The sequence below is a fragment of the Erinaceus europaeus genome, chromosome 22 (genome assembly GCF_950295315.1).
Source record: "Erinaceus europaeus chromosome 22, mEriEur2.1, whole genome shotgun sequence".
Classification (NCBI taxonomy): domain Eukaryota; kingdom Metazoa; phylum Chordata; class Mammalia; order Eulipotyphla; family Erinaceidae; genus Erinaceus; species Erinaceus europaeus.
The window spans coordinates 8,315,825-8,333,478 of record NC_080183.1 but is presented as its reverse complement, the minus strand read 5'-3'; the positions used below and the strand labels follow the sequence as shown (position 1 = coordinate 8,333,478).

The 17,654-nt window shown below is 42.3% G+C and overlaps 1 protein-coding gene across 3 annotated transcripts in view; it reads right to left on the bottom strand.

Annotated features, from left to right (window-relative positions):
* Positions 1 to 17,654, bottom strand: part of EML5 (EMAP like 5) — a 112,049-nt gene that overhangs the window by 31,434 nt on the left and 62,961 nt on the right. For 2 of the 3 annotated variants that reach the window (XR_009547245.1, XM_060181217.1), the window contains exons 21-27: positions 15,858 to 15,999; positions 7,826 to 7,978; positions 5,933 to 6,064; positions 5,155 to 5,243; positions 3,246 to 3,422; positions 2,005 to 2,206; positions 380 to 506 (exon numbers count right to left, since the gene is read on the bottom strand). Coding sequence is in view for 2 of the 3 variants with exons in the window: in XM_060181217.1 (XP_060037200.1) it covers positions 380 to 506; positions 2,005 to 2,206; positions 3,246 to 3,422; positions 5,155 to 5,243; positions 5,933 to 6,064; positions 7,826 to 7,978; positions 15,858 to 15,999 (1,022 nt within the window). In the remaining variant the exon portion in view is untranslated. The remainder of the gene's footprint in view (positions 1 to 379; positions 507 to 2,004; positions 2,207 to 3,245; positions 3,423 to 5,154; positions 5,244 to 5,932; positions 6,065 to 7,825; positions 7,979 to 15,857; positions 16,000 to 17,654) is intronic. The other variant, XM_060181216.1, reaches the window with a different exon arrangement.

Below are 17,654 nucleotides of genomic sequence, written 5' to 3'. Positions count from 1 at the left end.
ATCGAGAGAGAAAGGCGAGACAGAGAGGGAGAGAGAAAGACAGACACCTGCAGGCCTCCTTCACCGCCTGTGAAGCGACTCTGCACACCCACAGGTGGGGAGCTGGAGGCTTGAACTTTATGCTTGACGCCGTGTGCTCTTAACCCGCTGTGCTACTGCCTGCCCCCCTAAATAAGGGTCTTTTAAGTACAAGATTGTTTCCTAAGCTACTTTCAATGGGCAGAGTAACCACCAAAAGTATATCTGAGAACCATATTTTCTGGGAAGTCTACCATAAAAGAGGACTCATATTTAGTTTTTGCAAAAGGTCATTCAGTGAAACAATAAATTCAATTTTAATCTCACTGTCTTTTTCACCGTCTGGTTGAAAACTTGTTACCTTTCATCAAGTGAGGGTTCTTTTTGCTGCAAATGAGGCTTGATTCCAAATGTTGGGCGGATATTTGTTGATAAGGCTCTGATGGTGTAACTGATTTCATTCTCCCTTGTGACGTCACTGTCATAGCCTGCCATCAAACAATCAAACACAAGAATTGTTTTCAGAGGTACAACTAATTACTTTCTCTAATAAAGTAGATACAAGTAGACTCAACAGTGCAAAGTGACTCAAATTAATTGAGTTATAGTCAATTTATGAAAGTAATACAAGCTAATAAAATGACATAGGAGGGTATGTAACAATGCTTTAACATATTACTAAGTGGTAACAGCAGGCAATAAAAATCAGTTCGCCATAATGCAATCTTCATTACAAAACATACAAACATATTCATACTCCTAAGAATATACCCAACGTTTTAACACGGCTTACCTGTGAGTGGTTCAATTACAGATGCTACATTTATTATTTTTATCACAAAATGTATTCTCTAATTTTTTAATAATGAGCTGGCATAACTGGTATGCCAAGAGAAAACATTTGACATATGAAGTATAATCCTGCAGCGCTCCTGTTAACACTACTCATTTACAGTGTGATCGCCAGACAATTGTAGGGGAAGGATGTCTAAATCATCACTACCTGCTGACTTCTTGTTTCTGAGTCACAAAGCCAACTTCAGGTTGCAGACCAGAGGTCTGAACAGACTAAAGCCAGGGGCCGGGCGGTAGCACACTGGGCTAAGCAAACATAGTACAAAGCACAAGGACCTAATCAAGGATCCTGGTTTGAGCTCCTCACATTGGGGGGGGGGGGGTCACTTCCCAAGTGGTGAAGCAGGTATGCAGGTGTCTGTCTTTCTCTCTCCCTCTGTCTTCCCCATCTCTCTCAATTTCTCTCTGTCCTACCCAGTAAAATGGAAAAAAAAGAAATGGCCAAAATCGCCTCCAGGAGCAGTGGATTCATAAAGCTTCACCAAGCTCCAACAATAACCCTGGAGACAAAAAAAAAAAAAAAAAAAAAGGAAACAGACTAAAGCCAGAAGTATCCAAATTGCAATTCTACTTGTTTAATTCCTGCTGGGAAATTGTGTCGATGCAGTCACATCTGCCATGTTGTCCCCTCAGGCTACTGCTAGTTCCCACGAGAGTTGGGACATTCTGGGAGTGCCTGTTCCCATGTTGTGCCCTCAGGGCATTGTCTATATCCCCGTGATATTTGGAGTGCTTTGGTTACTCCTCCCCCCTCCCATTCTCACGAGAGTTAGCATCCTGGAGTGCTATGGTTATTCCTCCCCCTTCCCATTGTCGTGAGAGCTACTCCTATAAAAGCCCTTCTTCTTCCGCACCTCGCTCTCTTGCCAGCGCTTCACTCTGGGGTTCAGATGCAGGAAAGGTTACTGCGTGAGGTGGCCATTTTCGCTACCTCCACGTGGCCCAACCTGCTTCTCTAGCACCCAACTCTGAGGTGCCAGCGCAAATAAAGATTTGTGTTTCCTCTTCGCTCTGGACCCCCTCTCTCTCTTCTCCGCGGCCCGTGCACAACAACAAATTCCTGCAGCTTTAGATCAGTTACATTACAGTATCTCCGAATCTTCATTCAAATAGCAGTTAAAAATGGCTTACCTCCATCTTCTTCAGAATCGATGTCAGATTCTTCACTGTCGCAAGGCCTTTTTTCTCGATAGCCCTCCAGTTCATTTGTCCAAACCATCAAAGACATATCTGCACCTCCTAAGGTGACCAACATGCTGTCATCGTGAGTCCAGCGAACATTTGTCACATGTGTACTATGGGCCACATACCTCTTAAACTTTGCAAATTTTCCCTAGAGATGAAAATAAAAGAAATTCAAACAATCTGTCTGAGAAATATTGCTATTTAAGAACTTTCAACTATTTGTTAAAATAAAAAAAAAGACCAAATAGTAAAAAGCAGTCTCCCAATCTTCTTAGAATAGGATAAAACTAGTATCATACATCACTATTATTAGGGCTCAGCTATTATTAGGGCTCAACTTCTTTAAAATCACCTTGGTATTCTGCATTAAAAGAATAAAAATGTTCTAATTTTTGACTCATCAATCCTATGTTATGAATCTATGATAAGAAAATGCTTCATAGCTGGGGAAGACAGCATAATAGTTCTGCAAAAGACTTTCAAGCCTGAAGCTCTTGAGTTCCCAGGTTCAGTTCCCAGCACCATCATTAGCCAGAGGTGAGCAGGGCTCTAATGTCTCACTCTTATTAAAATAAAAAATTAAAAAAGAAAATGCTACATATGCAAAAATTTTACCAGAATGTTTCCTTATAATAGTAACTAATTTAAATACTTTGACTGTTCAATAGAGTAAAAATAAATGACTGAGTACACCCACAGAACAGTACATATTTGATTTTTTAAAAAAGATTCAGTCTACCATGTATTTGGCACTCCAAAGGATTTGTATGGTTTGGTTTTAGTAAAATAAGAATCATCACATTAAACAGTGTTTTGTTACAATTCTTACAGGTGTTGGATTCATAGTATTTCATGTTTCACTGGCCAGCTGGTGGAAGCATTTAAGCTGAATGGTCAGGAAGGTGCCGCAGCAGCTAGCAGGGAACCTGCATGTCAAAGTTGCTTGTGGCACTGCCTTTGCCTGAGTGAGGCCCCGGTTCTGTCTCTCTCTCATCTTCTTCCTCTCTTAATAAATCAGTAAGTGAAGAAGTAAACATTGTAAAAACATCTTAAAGCTGAAAACAAATAGCTTCTAATCAAAACAAATAGCTTCTAAAACAAATAGCTTCTAAAACAAATAGCTTCTAAAACAAATAGCTTCTAATTTACTGCTAATCAGGACGGCAGAGCTACAGAAAGTCACATACTTTAGCAGGGAATCTAAATAATTTCACGAATCCCAAGTCATCTCCAGTCGCAAGGACCATTTTGTCACTGGTGAGGCAAGAGGCGGTGACATCTGTGACTTCTCCAATCACTGGCCAAATCCCTTCACAGCATACACCAAGCACACCTGTCCACGATGCCCAACCAATTTTTTCTACCTAAAAAAAAAAAAAAATTAGATTCTGAAACAATAACGTGAACATTTTTCCTTTGCAATTATGTGAGCCAAGCAAAATTACAACTCAGCAGCGAAATGTTTAGTTGTCTTGGTTGCATAGCTTCCCGAGTCCACTAGCCCTGGCAGATGATCTTATCTATCCACTGCGCTCTAGACGCTGTGCTCACTGATAATAAATGAGACTCCTTCTGTTCTTAGGATGATTCAGAAACATCCCTCCACTGCAAGTCTGAAGGTCTATGAATGCATCACAAGTATGCTTTACAATTAATCAGTACTGGAAAATAATAGCGTTCACTATATTTTTAACAGATAAAAGGTCTTAAATACAACATTTGAAAAGTAACTCCCTCCATTTTCAAAGTGCATTTCACAGTTTAATGTTATCTGGGAGTTTCTAGAGTCTTTTATTTTATTTTATTTTTAATATAAGAAAGCCTGTACAAGGTAAAAGGTTTTTATGGAATACCAACACAATTATATGATTTTAAGTGTTGCCTTATAAATGGGAGTGTACTTCCACGACTATAAAACCCATTTTTTGTTGTTGAAGCCAATCTATGGCATTGAAGTGCTGTGCTAGCCAACTAACATGCATAGTGCTGATCAGATAGTGAATCCAGGAACGGCTGAGTTCCCCTTAAGGAATACATGTGTGACGATTCACAGGCTATATTAAAAAGGAAATACAGGTGGAAACTGTGAGTGTACTATGCTGGCATTTTGATGATAGTCTTCAAATACGTTAATGTTTAGTGATTTTTGTTTGGTGTGAGAAACTGGCATTTCCACCAATACTGGCACTTAGTGTTTGACAATCTTACAGGTATTAGACAGTATTACAGGTCGTGACTCACTATGTCTGAAGTATTCTGTGTTGAAGCACTAATAATAATCCTGAAATTAAAGGTGTTTAAAATTCTATTGTCAAGACTGTTATTATCTGTTCATTCAGTGGAAGTCTATTAGGTAAAAAAACGAAGAAGCACTTTTATTTCTTTATAATCTCTAACCTCATTAAACTACATCTCAGTCGCCTTCACCTTTTGTTTTCTTCTTGTTGTTGGCCACGCCAAACACTTGATAATCCTAAATGGCACAAAAATCTGACTTTCTTTCCTAATTTAAGTCTTTGACCAGGAATCTGCCAACAAGCACCTTAGGCACATGGGTTCCAAACATTTGACGGACAAATAAATAGTTAGAAGGCTCGTCTCCTGCTTGCTACTGTATACTTCTTGTCCTTTGGGGAAAGTAAGTGGGGGCAAACCTAGATATACAAGTAATCTGTTTTTCTTTTTTTCCTTCTTTTCTTTTTTATTATTGTTGTTGTTATTGATGTCGTCATATTTGGATAGGACAGACAGAAAGCGAGAGAGGAGGGGGAGACAGAGAGGGGAAGAGAAAGACACCTGCAGACCTGCTGTGAAGCGACTCCCCTGCAGGTGGGGAGCTGGGGGCTCAAACCAGGATCCTTACACGGGTCTGTGCTTTGCAGCATGTGCGCTTAACTTGCTGCGCTACCACCCAGATCCCCTATTTTTCTTTTTATATAGCATTTCTTCCTTTATGCAGTCTGACCAAATAAAGTGGGGTTATAGCAAAAATAATAATAATAATTGCAATTCAAATAACTTAAGTTCGAAGTGATGGAAAACACGCGTCGCTCCACTAACCACTTAATCATGTCAGATTACAAATGACCTTCTCACCTCTGCACTGGGGATGGTTTGCTTTTTCCCTCTAGGAGCTTCAAAGAACAACTGTTCCTTAGCACCAGTATTGACCTGTAAGAGCTTTCCTAAAAAACAAAAACAAACAAACAAAAACATGAACATAAGGATATACACAGTCAGTGTGATATTTAATAACTTACGGAAACAAAACAAGCATAAACATAAAATCACACTCTTTCACAGCATACATTAAGAAAACTTGATTCTCTTAATAGCCGTGGAGGTAAATTATAAATGATTTAATTCTGGTGCATAAGATTATTTCTGGTAGGCTTATAAAAAAAAAACCTTTGAAACAAGTCTTGGGATTTTTTTAATAAAGTATTGTCACTGTAAATTGAGGGGAAAATGTTAACTTATGATCCTAGAGTCTTAGAGATGAATATGTGAAACAAAATACCCTTGAAAAGTGAGCACTTAAAATATTAATTTTTTATTTTATTTATTTTTTATTGTTGCAGTTATTCTTGTCATCATCGTTGTTGGATAGGACCGAGAGAAATGGAGGGAGGGGAGAGAAAGACAGACACCTGCAGACCTGCTTCACCGCCTGTGACGCGACTCCCCTGCAGGTGGGGAGCCGGGGCTCGAACAGGGATCCCTCCGCAGGCCCTTGCGCTTTGCGCCACCTGCGCTTAAGCCGCTGCGCCACCGCCCGACTCCCCACTTACAATATTTAGCATTAAGCATCCTGCTGCAAAGCAGAGGCTCATTACACTCTGTGTCACACATGTCAAGGTCCTCTGAGTCTTACCGCTGCTGTCCCAGTCCACGTGGGTCACGTAACTGGTGGCGCCTTTGCATGTTCCCACCCGCTTACTGCTCATCACGTTGTAGATGTCTATGAAGCTATCGTGGGATGCCACAGCCAGGTATTTCCCAGAGCCTGGAACAGAGATGTAGCTGTCTGGGATCTCTTTTACACAGTACAAAACTAATATCTGGGAGGACTTCTTAGTTCTTGTCAGACACACGCAGTATCATCACCATTGCCAGTCTATTCCATCCCTTGCTTCCTAGGTAGCCATGACTTATCACTGCTTTATTAGAGAAGAGAACTTCTCTGTTCCACACTCTTGGAAACAGAGTTGGCAGTCAGCTGAGGTCAAGAACAAACACCTCATCACAGACCCCTGCGAGCGTCAACCCGGCTCTGACCCAGCACGTTATGATCGGGCCCTCCTCAATCGCTATCGAACAGGCCATGGCCGGTGCGCCGCTATGTTCCATCGCCGGGGAGCCAGAGACGACCCGAACTGCCCCTGCGGCTCCAGACAGACTATGACCCACATAGTCAACGACTGCCACCTCTCCAGATTCAAAGGAGGTCTCGAAACTTGACATCAGGCTCAACCTGACGCTGTTGACTGGCTACGGAAGAAGGGCAAACGCTAGAAGAAGAAGACTGCTTTATTTTTCTTTGTGGTTAAAATGTTGTGCCTCGGGGCTGGGTGGTGGCACACCCGGCTAAGCACATGGCTTGCAATATGCAAGGACCCAGGTCCAAGTTCCAGTCCCCACCTGCCGAGGGTTGGGAAGAGACGGAGTTTCACTACTGGTGGAGCAGTGCCCCGGGTATATCTCCATCACTCTTTCCTCTCTCAATTTCTCTCTGTCTAAATTCATTAATTAATATAGATGAGTTGAATGGTAAATGACATTAGAATGTAGGTATTATGATTCACAAAAGAAAACACATTTTTGAAGTACATTTGATGTCGTTTTCTGGAAAGCAAATGTCAAAAATTTCAAGGCATTATCTTGATTAACATATTGATACAGTTTGAAAACATTTTCATGTACTTAATTAAAAAACCTTCAAATTTAGAAAAAAAACAACTAGTAATTCAACTAACATAATTCTGCCTTCTCACCTGCAATTTTTACATTACAGGTTTTATCATAAATACCAAATAATAGAAAATGACAAAGCAAAGTTAATACCATTTCAAAGGCATTGAGGATATAATTAAAACCAGCCAACCCCTTGTTACAAGCGAGGAAACTGAAACTCAAAGAAATGTGTCTTGGATTTTTATTATTATTATTTATTTATTTATTTATTTATTTATTCCTTTTTGTTTTGTTGTAGTTGTTGTTGTTATTGATGTCGTCGTTGTTGGATAGGACAGAGAGAAATGGAGAGAGGAGGGGAAGACTCCCCTGCAGGTGAGGAGCCGGTCCTTATGCTTTGCGCCACCTGTGCCTAACCCACTGCACTACCGCCTGGATTCCCTCTTGGATTTTGACACAGAAAACAGAATTGGTGGCAATCCATTTTTTTTAGCATAATATTTTTTTTTTAAATAGTCAAGGCCTAGTGCGTGTGTAATTTTGTCCCTCTCAGCTCCTGTTCATTGACAGTGAGACACAGAGAGAGCGCTGCTCAGAGCTTCTTCCAGCGCCCTAACACCTCCCAAGGGGTGTCCAGACTCAAACCCGGGTCATGCACATGACGTGAGGAGCTTCCCGCAGTCCCGGACCTGACACACAGCTTGTACCTCTCACCACACACAGCTTGTACCTCTCACCACACCGCCTGTCCCAGCCAGAAAGGGCAAATGCTGACCGAGGTGATGGTTAGAACAACTGCACATTCATCTGTTCACTCAATGCCATGAGTCACATAACTTCAGTGCAGTCTCACCTGGTGAAAACCGAATATCCGAAATAACATCTTTTCTGTGGTGAAAGGTGACAAGATCCTCCAGGGTGTCTGCGTTTGCCAGCAAGAAACTTCCGTCATTGAGTCCTACAGCTAAAGCCTTACCGTCAGAAGAAAAACAGCAACATCTCCCCCCTACAAGAGACAGACAGCATCCGTCAGGCGATCCTCTTCTGTTTATAAATGCATGTGCTTAAAAAACCCTTCAAAGACAATTTCTAATTTAGCATGTTGTCAAATCAATGTTTGAAAGAAGTTGAGGGGGAGCCGGGCAGTGGCACAGCGGGTTAAGCGCACAAGGCGCAAAGCTCAAGGACCGGCGTAAGGATCCCGGTTCAAGCCCCCGGCTCCCCACCTGCAGGGGAGTCACCTCACAGGCAGTGAAGCAGGTCTGCAGGTGTCTGTCTTTCTTTCCCTCTCTCTGTCTTCCCCTCCTCTCTCCATTTCTCTCTGTCCTATCCAACAACAACGACATCAATAACTACAACAACCATAAAAAAACAAGGGCAACAAAAGGAAAAACAAATAAATATATTTAAAAAATAAGTTTGAGGGACATAAGGGAACAAAAGAGAAAAATATGAATATATATATATATATAAAGCAGTTGAGGGAATACATAATAAAGTTTTCTGCTAGTGGAAATCAAAGATACGAAATCCTATGATTAATGAGTATCAATCATTAATGAGCACTCAGTTTTATTTCTGATTTAATAGTGATTCACAGAATTATATGATAATAGGGGTATAATTCTACACAATTCCCACCACTAAAGTTCTGTGTTCCCAACCCCCTCCATCAGTAATCATAGTTCTCCCGTAGATGTGGGCTGACTATATATATATATTTTTTCATGTTCATTTGTTTTAATTCTCTTTTTAAAAATTTTTAAATTTTATTTATTTATTTTTTAAAATATTTATTTATTATTTATTCCCTTTTGTTGCCCTTGTTGTTTTATTGTTGTAGTTATGATTGATGTCGTTGTTGTTGGATAGGACAGAGAGAAATGGAGAGAGATGGGGAAGACAGAGAGGGGGAGAGAAAGATAGACACCTGCAGACCTGCTTCACCACTTGTGAAGTCACTCCCCTGCAGGTGGGGAGCTGGGGGTTGTTTTAATTCTCTATGCTTCATGAGTCAAATCATTGATACTTGTCTGTCACCTACTTATTTCCATAGCACTGTCACTGCCAGTTCCATTCATTTCGTCCCAAAGGACACAATATAGTCCAAAAGTACTGAACTTTACCAGGGAGCTAGTAAATGGATGAGAGATTTTTTAAAAAATATTTATTTATTCATTTTCCCTTTTTGTTGCCCTTGTTGTTTTATTGTAGTTTTTATTGTTGTTATTGATGTCATTGTTGTTGGATAGGACAGAGAGAAATAGAGAGAGGAGGGGGAGACAGAGTGGGGAAGAGAAAGATAGACACCTGCAGACCTGCTTCACCGCTTGTGAAGCGACTCCCCTGCAGGTGGGGAGCTGGGGGCTTGAACCCAGACCCTTACACCGGTCCTTGTGCTTTGCACCACCTGAGCTTAATTGCTGCGCTATCACCTTACTCCCTGGATGAGAGATTTTAACAAACATACAGAGGCCGAGAGAGCTGGTCCAATGGAGCACACATTTTACCATGTGTGATACTCAGGTTCAAGACCTTCACCACCAACTGGGAGCATCTACACAGGAGAAGAAGCTTCAGGAACATGGTGCAGGGCTCTGGGGTCTCTCTTCCTCTCTCTCTGTCTCTCAACCTCTACAAAAATAAGACTCAGGGGCCCCTGTGGTGACACACCTAGTTGAATGCACATGACACGTGGTGAAGCAGCACAGGTCTCTCTCTCTCTCTCTCCCCACTCTACTTCCAATAAATAAATAATAATTTAAAAAAGACTCAGTTGGGGGAGTCGGGCTGTAGCGCAGCAGGTTAAGCGCAGGTGGCGCAAAGCACAAGGACCGGCATAAGGATCCCGGTTCGAACCCCGGCTCCCCACCTGCAGGGGAGTCGCTTCACAGGTGGTGAAGCAGGTCTGCAGGTGTCTGTCTTTCTCTCCTCCTCTCTGTCTTCCCCCCCTCTCTCCATTTCTCTCTGTCCTATCCAACAACGACAACAACAATAATAATAACTACAACAATAAAACAACAAGGGCAACAAAAGGGAATAAATAAATAAAATAAATATTAAAAAAATTTTAAAAAAGGATTAATTTAAAAAAAAAAAGACTCAGTTGGAGCAGTTTAATTGGACAGTATCAGAGTCCCAGGGATAACCCTGGTGACAAAAAAATAATAAAATAAAGATCTATATGGAAATCTGTGGGGAGGTTTGCATTCCCAGCCAATGAATAAAACATGTAAGGCCGTCTTTTTAAAAGTGATTTCAATTAAAAAATTTTTTGACCTGGGTGTGGGAGATAGCATAGTGGTTAGGCAAATAGATTCTCATTTCTGAGGTTCCCGTAAGATAGAGCATATGTTCACATGTATCCATAAATTAGGGCAAAATATATACCTGAAAGCAAAAATACACAATAGTCGGTAGTGAGTCAGTATGAAGTTCATAATGAAATAGTGTCCACTTAGACTTAGATACCCTCCTCACCTACTTCCTATTACAGTTCTCTCACTCACTCCAAAGCCAACCTTATCAAAGCAAGGACTGCAAAAGCTGAATAAGGGCAAAAGACTGACATACTTTAATGGTGACTCTTTAGTCACTATCAGGCCACCCCACCAGCTGGGGCCCTAGTCGGGGAGTCTTGAGATTCCCAAACAGACATGATGGGCCTAGATCTCGAATAAATCCCTCTCTCCATTGTTACCGGTCACCTCTATCAGGAACAACACAATAGACCCCATTTGTAGGCCCCCATAGGACCTTGCCCTCAACTTGGATCAACAATGGTAGAGAATGTTCCGTCCTCAGAAGGGAGGATGGACAACACACTCTATGCTACACCTGAGGAAGATGGGTCGATAATGGGGCAGCTTGGAATATTCCTGCTCATGACCACAGAATGTGAGCTCAGATTTAAGCTGAATATTGGCCCTAGATAACATCAAATCGATGGGGTTTACAGTCAACAATATTTATACCCCTTTCTCATATTGGAGCTACTCTCTGTCCTGATCCAGCTTTCTGGTCCTTTTTCCAGCCATGACATCATCTCCCCAGACAATAAGTTGGATCCACATGCATATCATATTTTAGGCTCAGGGGAAAAAAGAAACTAGTATAGCCACAGGCCCTTTGGAATATAACTAAAATATGCTTACTAGCTATCTACAAAATGGAAGAACCCCCAACTCTTCATCTGCACTATTCCAGCCTTTAGGTCCATGATTGGTCAACAATTTGTTTGGCTTTGTATGTTAACTCTATTTTCAACCACCAGGTTCCAGATGCTAGCATGATGCCAACCAGACTTCCCAGGACAGACGATCCCACCAATATGTCCTGGAGCTCCGCTTCCCCCAGAGCCCTTCCCCACTAGCGAAAGAGAGAGACAAGCTTGGAGCAAGGATCAACCTGTCAACGCCCATGTTCAGTGGGGAAGCAATTACAGAAGCCAGACCTTCCACCTTCTGTATCCCACAAAGACCTTGGGTCCATACTCCTAGAGGGGTAAAGAATAGAAAAGCTATCAGGGGAGGGGATGGGATACAGAGTTCTGGTGGTGAGAATTGTGTGGAGTTGTACCCCTCTTGTCCTATGGTTTAGTTAGTGTTTCCTTGTTATAAATAAAAAATGAAAAAAAATCCACAAAAACTACAGGTCTGATAGTAAAAACCCTGATTTAAATCATCACAGTGGCAAATTATAGATTTTTTTTAAAACTAATTTTTAGACCTGAGCATATATTTATATGGGTTTTGCCATTATCAAAAAGGAGACTGCCCTTATTTAATATGATTTGAAAGACTATTTTGGGGGGTCTAGAAATGCTATGACTATTAATATATACAGAAACATGTTTGAAAGTTCCTACATCAAAATATAACCCATCAAGTTAACCCAAACAAAAATGCTTTCATCTTGGTGACCTGTACTAAGGATCCCTAACTTAGGACTTGGGATTGTAAACAATTTTACCGGGGGGGGGGGAGAACAGTGGAAAAACAATTTATCAGAAGGTTTCCCAGTCCAGAAAAAAAAAAGAATAAACAATTTTACCTGGTGGGAAAGTGAAATACATTCAAAAGAAAGTATAATTCAGCTTTTGAATAAGGGCGTTTTGGTTTTTGCACTCAGTGCAGTACTCAATAAATTACATTAGGCATTCAACACTTCATTATAAAACATACTTTGTGGTAGATAACTGTCTAACTGCAGGCTAATGAATGGCCTGGGCACGTTTAAAGTAGGCCAGGCTAAGCTAAGCTATAATGCTTGGTAGCCTTGGTATATTAAGACTGTGTGTGTGTGTGTGTGTGTGTGTGTGTCTGCGTGTGCGTAACGATTTCACCAGTCTTGGCCACTTAGGTTATTCAGAGTGAGACAGAGAGAGAGGAAGAGACATCACGGCACTGACGTTTCCTTCATTGCCACAGCACTTTCCACATGTTACTAGAACTTAAACTGGGCTGTTGAGTGACCTCTCTGGCCCTAACACCCACTTTTAACTTACCATACTAACAATTACAATGGGCTTATTGGGCTGCAGCTCCATCACGAGCCAAAGATCTGTACTAAGAAACCTCGGTTGGTGGGAAGGCCGGGTTCCAGTGAGGAAGCATTCTGTGGCAGTGCCACAAGTATGCAACATAAATCTTCCTCCAAGGGTCCCAGGCCATTTAATAGAAGGGTCATGGGCTAGAGAAAGGGATTTGCCGTCAGGGCCAGCAAGACAGCTCACCTGGATAATGTGTCTGCTCAGTGCTGTGGTATCTTTTCCTCTCTCCTCCTGTCTGTTTTTGTCTCTCTCTATCTGAAAATAAAAAGTCGGCTCAGAGCAGTGAAGCCCCTCTGACAACCCCCCCACACACACACACACACAGGAGACATTCACTTGTTCAAGGGCTTCTAGCCATGGGCTCGGAGTTGGCCTATTCTTGAGAACACAGTAGACCCGAGGCTTCATGGTGATTACGGCCAAGTTTGAGCCAGAGGGAACCCCTGATGTTCTGTAAGTCGCACTCAAGTCCTGCATTCTGGGACTCTTATCAGTAACTGGTAGGACCCTAGGGACTCTGGCTCTATGGTCATTCTGACAGGAAGAACTTGTTGTTAAAATTTGGTGGCTCCAGCTGGCCGGGCTAGCTTCACGGGCGGGTAACAGAGACGCGGAGACAACGGCTGGGCAGGGAAGCTATATTTCTTTATTTAAGATCAACGATTTATAAACTAAGACAAACTAATCACCAAACAGAACTCTGCTGCCTCTTTCCCCCGCGGCGGCCCCAAGCACTCTCTCTAACTCTCCAACTCTGGAACCCTGGAACCCTCTCGGGGTTCCTTGGGGCGGGGCCAAGCGGGTCCTCAAAACTAGCAGGACTGATCCAATTTTCTTGGCAGGGGGAGAGCTAGAACAACCCAATGTAAAGCATACAACAATGGTAGGACCCTAGGGACTCTGGCTCTATGGTCATTCTGACAGGAAGAACTAAGTGAAAATCCTTGGAAACTCTTCTCTCTACCAAGATGACAAACCAGAAGCAAACCCCTCAAACCTGAGAACTATAAAAACCAGTGAAACTACTGCAAACTTGGACTACGGAGTGGTGACATACATCTCCCACCAGAATTTAAATCTGCCTATTTGTGACCGTCGGATGGAGTCTAGGTACTGTCGTGCTCAGTGGTTTAACTAGGGAGTGAGCACGATTGAAGCTGCTCTTCCCCACCTTGGCTGGGTCAAACTAAGAAGGCGGCTAGCACTCTGCATGCGGCTGTCCCCCTAGTTACTGCTCGCTTCCCTCTGGAACAGTCTGTATGGGCCCCCAGAAGCAGTTTGCTTTTACCTGGCTTGTACCTGCACACACCTTCAAAGCTTTGCTCCAGGCTATTTCAACTCTCCTGTTCTCTGCTATAATTTAGTCCACAGAGCTTGCCTAGTCATCTTGACACTCCATACACGTCTCAGTGGTCCACCATATTGGTGACATTATGCTGAGTATATCTGGGGACTGGAAGCAACAGTACTGTAGGGGTCTTAGTAAGACATAAAGGAAAGTAAGAGTGTGGCAGGTAACATGCATGAGCACTCAGGGTCTTGCCAGCTCAGTGAAATCGGGGTCCCCTGAGCAGGAATGTGCTAAGTTGCTGCCTTCAGGGGAAAGACAAGTTGCTCTACCACATGCCATCTAAGGCAAACACAAGACACAAAACGCCTAGTTGGCCTCTCTTGTGGAACAACATAACCGGCGCGTGAGCAAGCTGCTTCTCCTCCCCTATCGAGTCACGCCACACTTCCAGCGTCCAGTAGGAAATTATTAGTTTTGTTTCTTTAACGCACACATATTCCCCTTCTGAAATTATGAAATCTCTACTTGTTTCCTCTTGAATCAAAGAAATGAAGATAAAAGTGATTTAAAATGTTTAAAGGCGGGAGTTGGGCGGTAGCACAGCGGGTTAAGTGCAGGTGGCGCAAAGCACAAGGACTGGCGTAAGGATCCCGGCTCGAGCCTGAATTTTCTCTCCCTTCAATTAGGCAATTATTGTCCTATACAACTTGATTTCAATTTATTGACACTTACATATTTCTTTTTCTTTTTTCTTTTTTCCTCCTCCAGGGTTATTGCTGGGCTCGGTGCCTGCACCATGAATCCACCGCTCCTGGAGGCCATTTTTTTTTCCCCCTTTTGTTGCCCTTGTTGTAGCTTCATTGTGGTTATTATTATTGCCCTTGTTGACACAATTCGTTGTTGGATAGGACAGACAGAGAAATGGAGAGAGGAGGGGAAGACAGAGAAGGGGAGAGAAAGACAGACACCCGCAGACCTGCTTCACCGCCTGTGAAGCGACTCCCCTGCAGGTGGGGAGCCGGGGGTTCGAACCGGGATCCTTACACCGGTCCCTGTGCTTTGCGCCACATGTGCTTAACCCACTGCGCCACCACCGGACCCCCGACACTTACATATTTCTTTACCTCCTCATCTTGTATCTCAAACCTTTAAAAATGTATCGTTTTCTTCCTAAAATAATCTTGAGAGTTTCATTAATATTCATTGGAATTCCTTGTACTTCCTTGACTGAAGCAGCAGTGCACCGAGAGCATGGTGGTGGAGTGGCTTATTCCAGAAACAGGAGGCCTTTATCACTGACATTGCAAATCTTTTTTTTCAGATTTGTGTATTTACTCAGTGTTTAATAAGAGAAGGGGGCGGACACTACTCCTGGACTTGTGGTATGGGAAACTGAGCCCGGGGACTCACACACTATCAGCTGAGCCACCTCTCGAATGGACACTTTGCAAGTAAAAAAGCAAGCTGGTTTTTAAAAATCCGGCTTAAATGTGGTTTGATGGAAGTAACAGTATCACAGCGAACTGTTATCACTAATCTGCCCTTGGTGTATTCCCAGTCTGACCATGTTTCGATTTTTTTTCACTATCATTTTTTTGTTGTTGATTTTATCACGCTCGACAAGACCATAGGATAAGAGGGGGTACAATTCCACACAGTTCCCACCACCAGAGTTACATTTCCCACCCCACCCCCATTGGAAGCTTTCCTATTCTTTATTCTTTATGGGGTGCAGAAGGTGGGAGTTCTGACTTCTATAACTGCTTCTCTGCTAGACATGGGTATTGGCACGTGGATCCATACCCCCTAGCCTGTTTCTATCTTTCCCTCCTGGGGCAGAGCTCTGAGGAGGTGGAGCTCCAGGACTCCCTGGTGAGGTCGTCTGCCCAGGGAAGTCAGTTTGCCATCATAGTAGCATCTGCAACTTGGTGGCTGAAAGCATTAAGATATAAAACACAGGAGTCGGGTGATAGGGCAGTGGGTTAAGCACACATGAAGCAAAGCGCAAGGGCCGGCAAAGGGATCCCAGTGTGAGCCTCTTACCCTTTTTCAGTTTCCGGACCGCCAGCATACAGTGACTAGGAGAGAGATCCCATATTCTTAAGGTCTTATCATCACTCACAGTAGCACAAATGGGTAGGTAAGGATGTGTAGCCAAGCCCCACACCTCTCCTTCCATATGTCCCTATATAAAAACATAGTTAAGAGTATCTGAACCAACTAATAGTTTTGAATTTTTTTTTTTTAACACATAGAACCATTTGATAGCTTGTTTTGTTTCATTGGGTTTAGCTAAGGCCTCATATACAATGTTTGGCAATGATGCTGAGACCTGTTGTCTCTGTCTGCTTCCCAATGTCTGGGAGACAACAGGTAATTCTTACCTTAAGCTCTGTAATGAACATAAGATATAATAGTGTGCTACATTAGATTTCTGAATATTTTATTACAAATGTGAAGTTCTTTCTCTTTCCAATGGTTCCCACTATGGGGTCATGTAGAAGTGTACTGGGGTTATTGTTGAGTAGTGGCATATTTTTCTTTCTTTTTTTTTAATTATCTTTATTTATTTTTTGGATAGAGACAGCCAGAAATCAAGACGGGCAGGGGAAACAGAGAGGGAGAGAGACAGAGAGACACCTGCAGCACTGTTTCACCACTCGTGAAGTTTTCCCCATGCAGGTGGGGATCAGAGACTCGAACCCGGGTCCTTGTGCACTATAACATGTGCACTTAACCAGGTGCGCCACCACCCGGCCCTGTCATGGCATATTTTTCTATGTTTTTCTCTGCAAAAATGCGTCATGATTTTCCTGACTACTCAATATTTTCCAAGAGATTGTAGACAAGGTAAATGCCATGACTACCATGCTTTTAGTTCACACGTGTTATCTGACTGAAATTAAAGAGTAAGAAAGCAAAGTGTGAAGGGTAATAAAACAGAAATAATTTTTGCTAATTGCTTACAAATCCTCCTTGCTGCATAAGGCTACTATATTGATATCAAACCCCGTGTAGCATTCTCATATATGCGTGGGCTCTGGTGTCTTAACAAGAGTCATGTCGAGGGTTTTAAAGAGAAAATGAATCTGTAATAAAAAGGAACGTACTTATTTTTCCAGGATGGAAAAAAAAGAAAACCAAAGTAGTATACATCACTTACTGTATTTCAAAACACTGACATATTTCTGTTTTGTTTTGTTTTTGGTAAAAACCTAAGATAGAATTTGCATACCAAAACCATAAAGCATTTCTAATGGAAATTAAAGGGTCAGTTAATTGTGCTGTTTCATTGTGTATTTCTGCCACACAAACCTTCATCTTTTTGTTTCAGTAGGAGAGTTTCTCTGATAAATATTATAGTAATGAGTGTTTACCACAATTCAATTCTTATTCTCAGTTAGAAACTTGAATGAACTAAAAGAGTTTCTCGGAGAAGTGTAAAAACACTTCAGAGACATAAAATTAAATATTAAATAGAGGGCCAGGTAAAATACAGCTGCTTTTGATCCCACCGGTCTCTTGTTTTTCAATAAAAAATTACTCACAGTATTGCCAGTTACTCCATATGGCATCGTTCATACTTGCTTATTGCTTGTCAATTCATTTAGCAATGATCACATTAAAAGCAGGGCATTTGGGAGTCGGGCGGTGGCGCAGTGGGTTAAGCGAACGTGACGCAAAGCGCAGGGACCGGCAAGAATCCCGGTTCGAGCCCCCGGCTCCCCACCTGCAGGGGAATCGCTTCACAGGCGGTGAAGCAGGTCTGCAGGTGTCTATCTTTCTCTCCCCTTCTCTGTCTTCCCCTCCTCTCTCCATTTCTCTCTGTCCTATCCAACA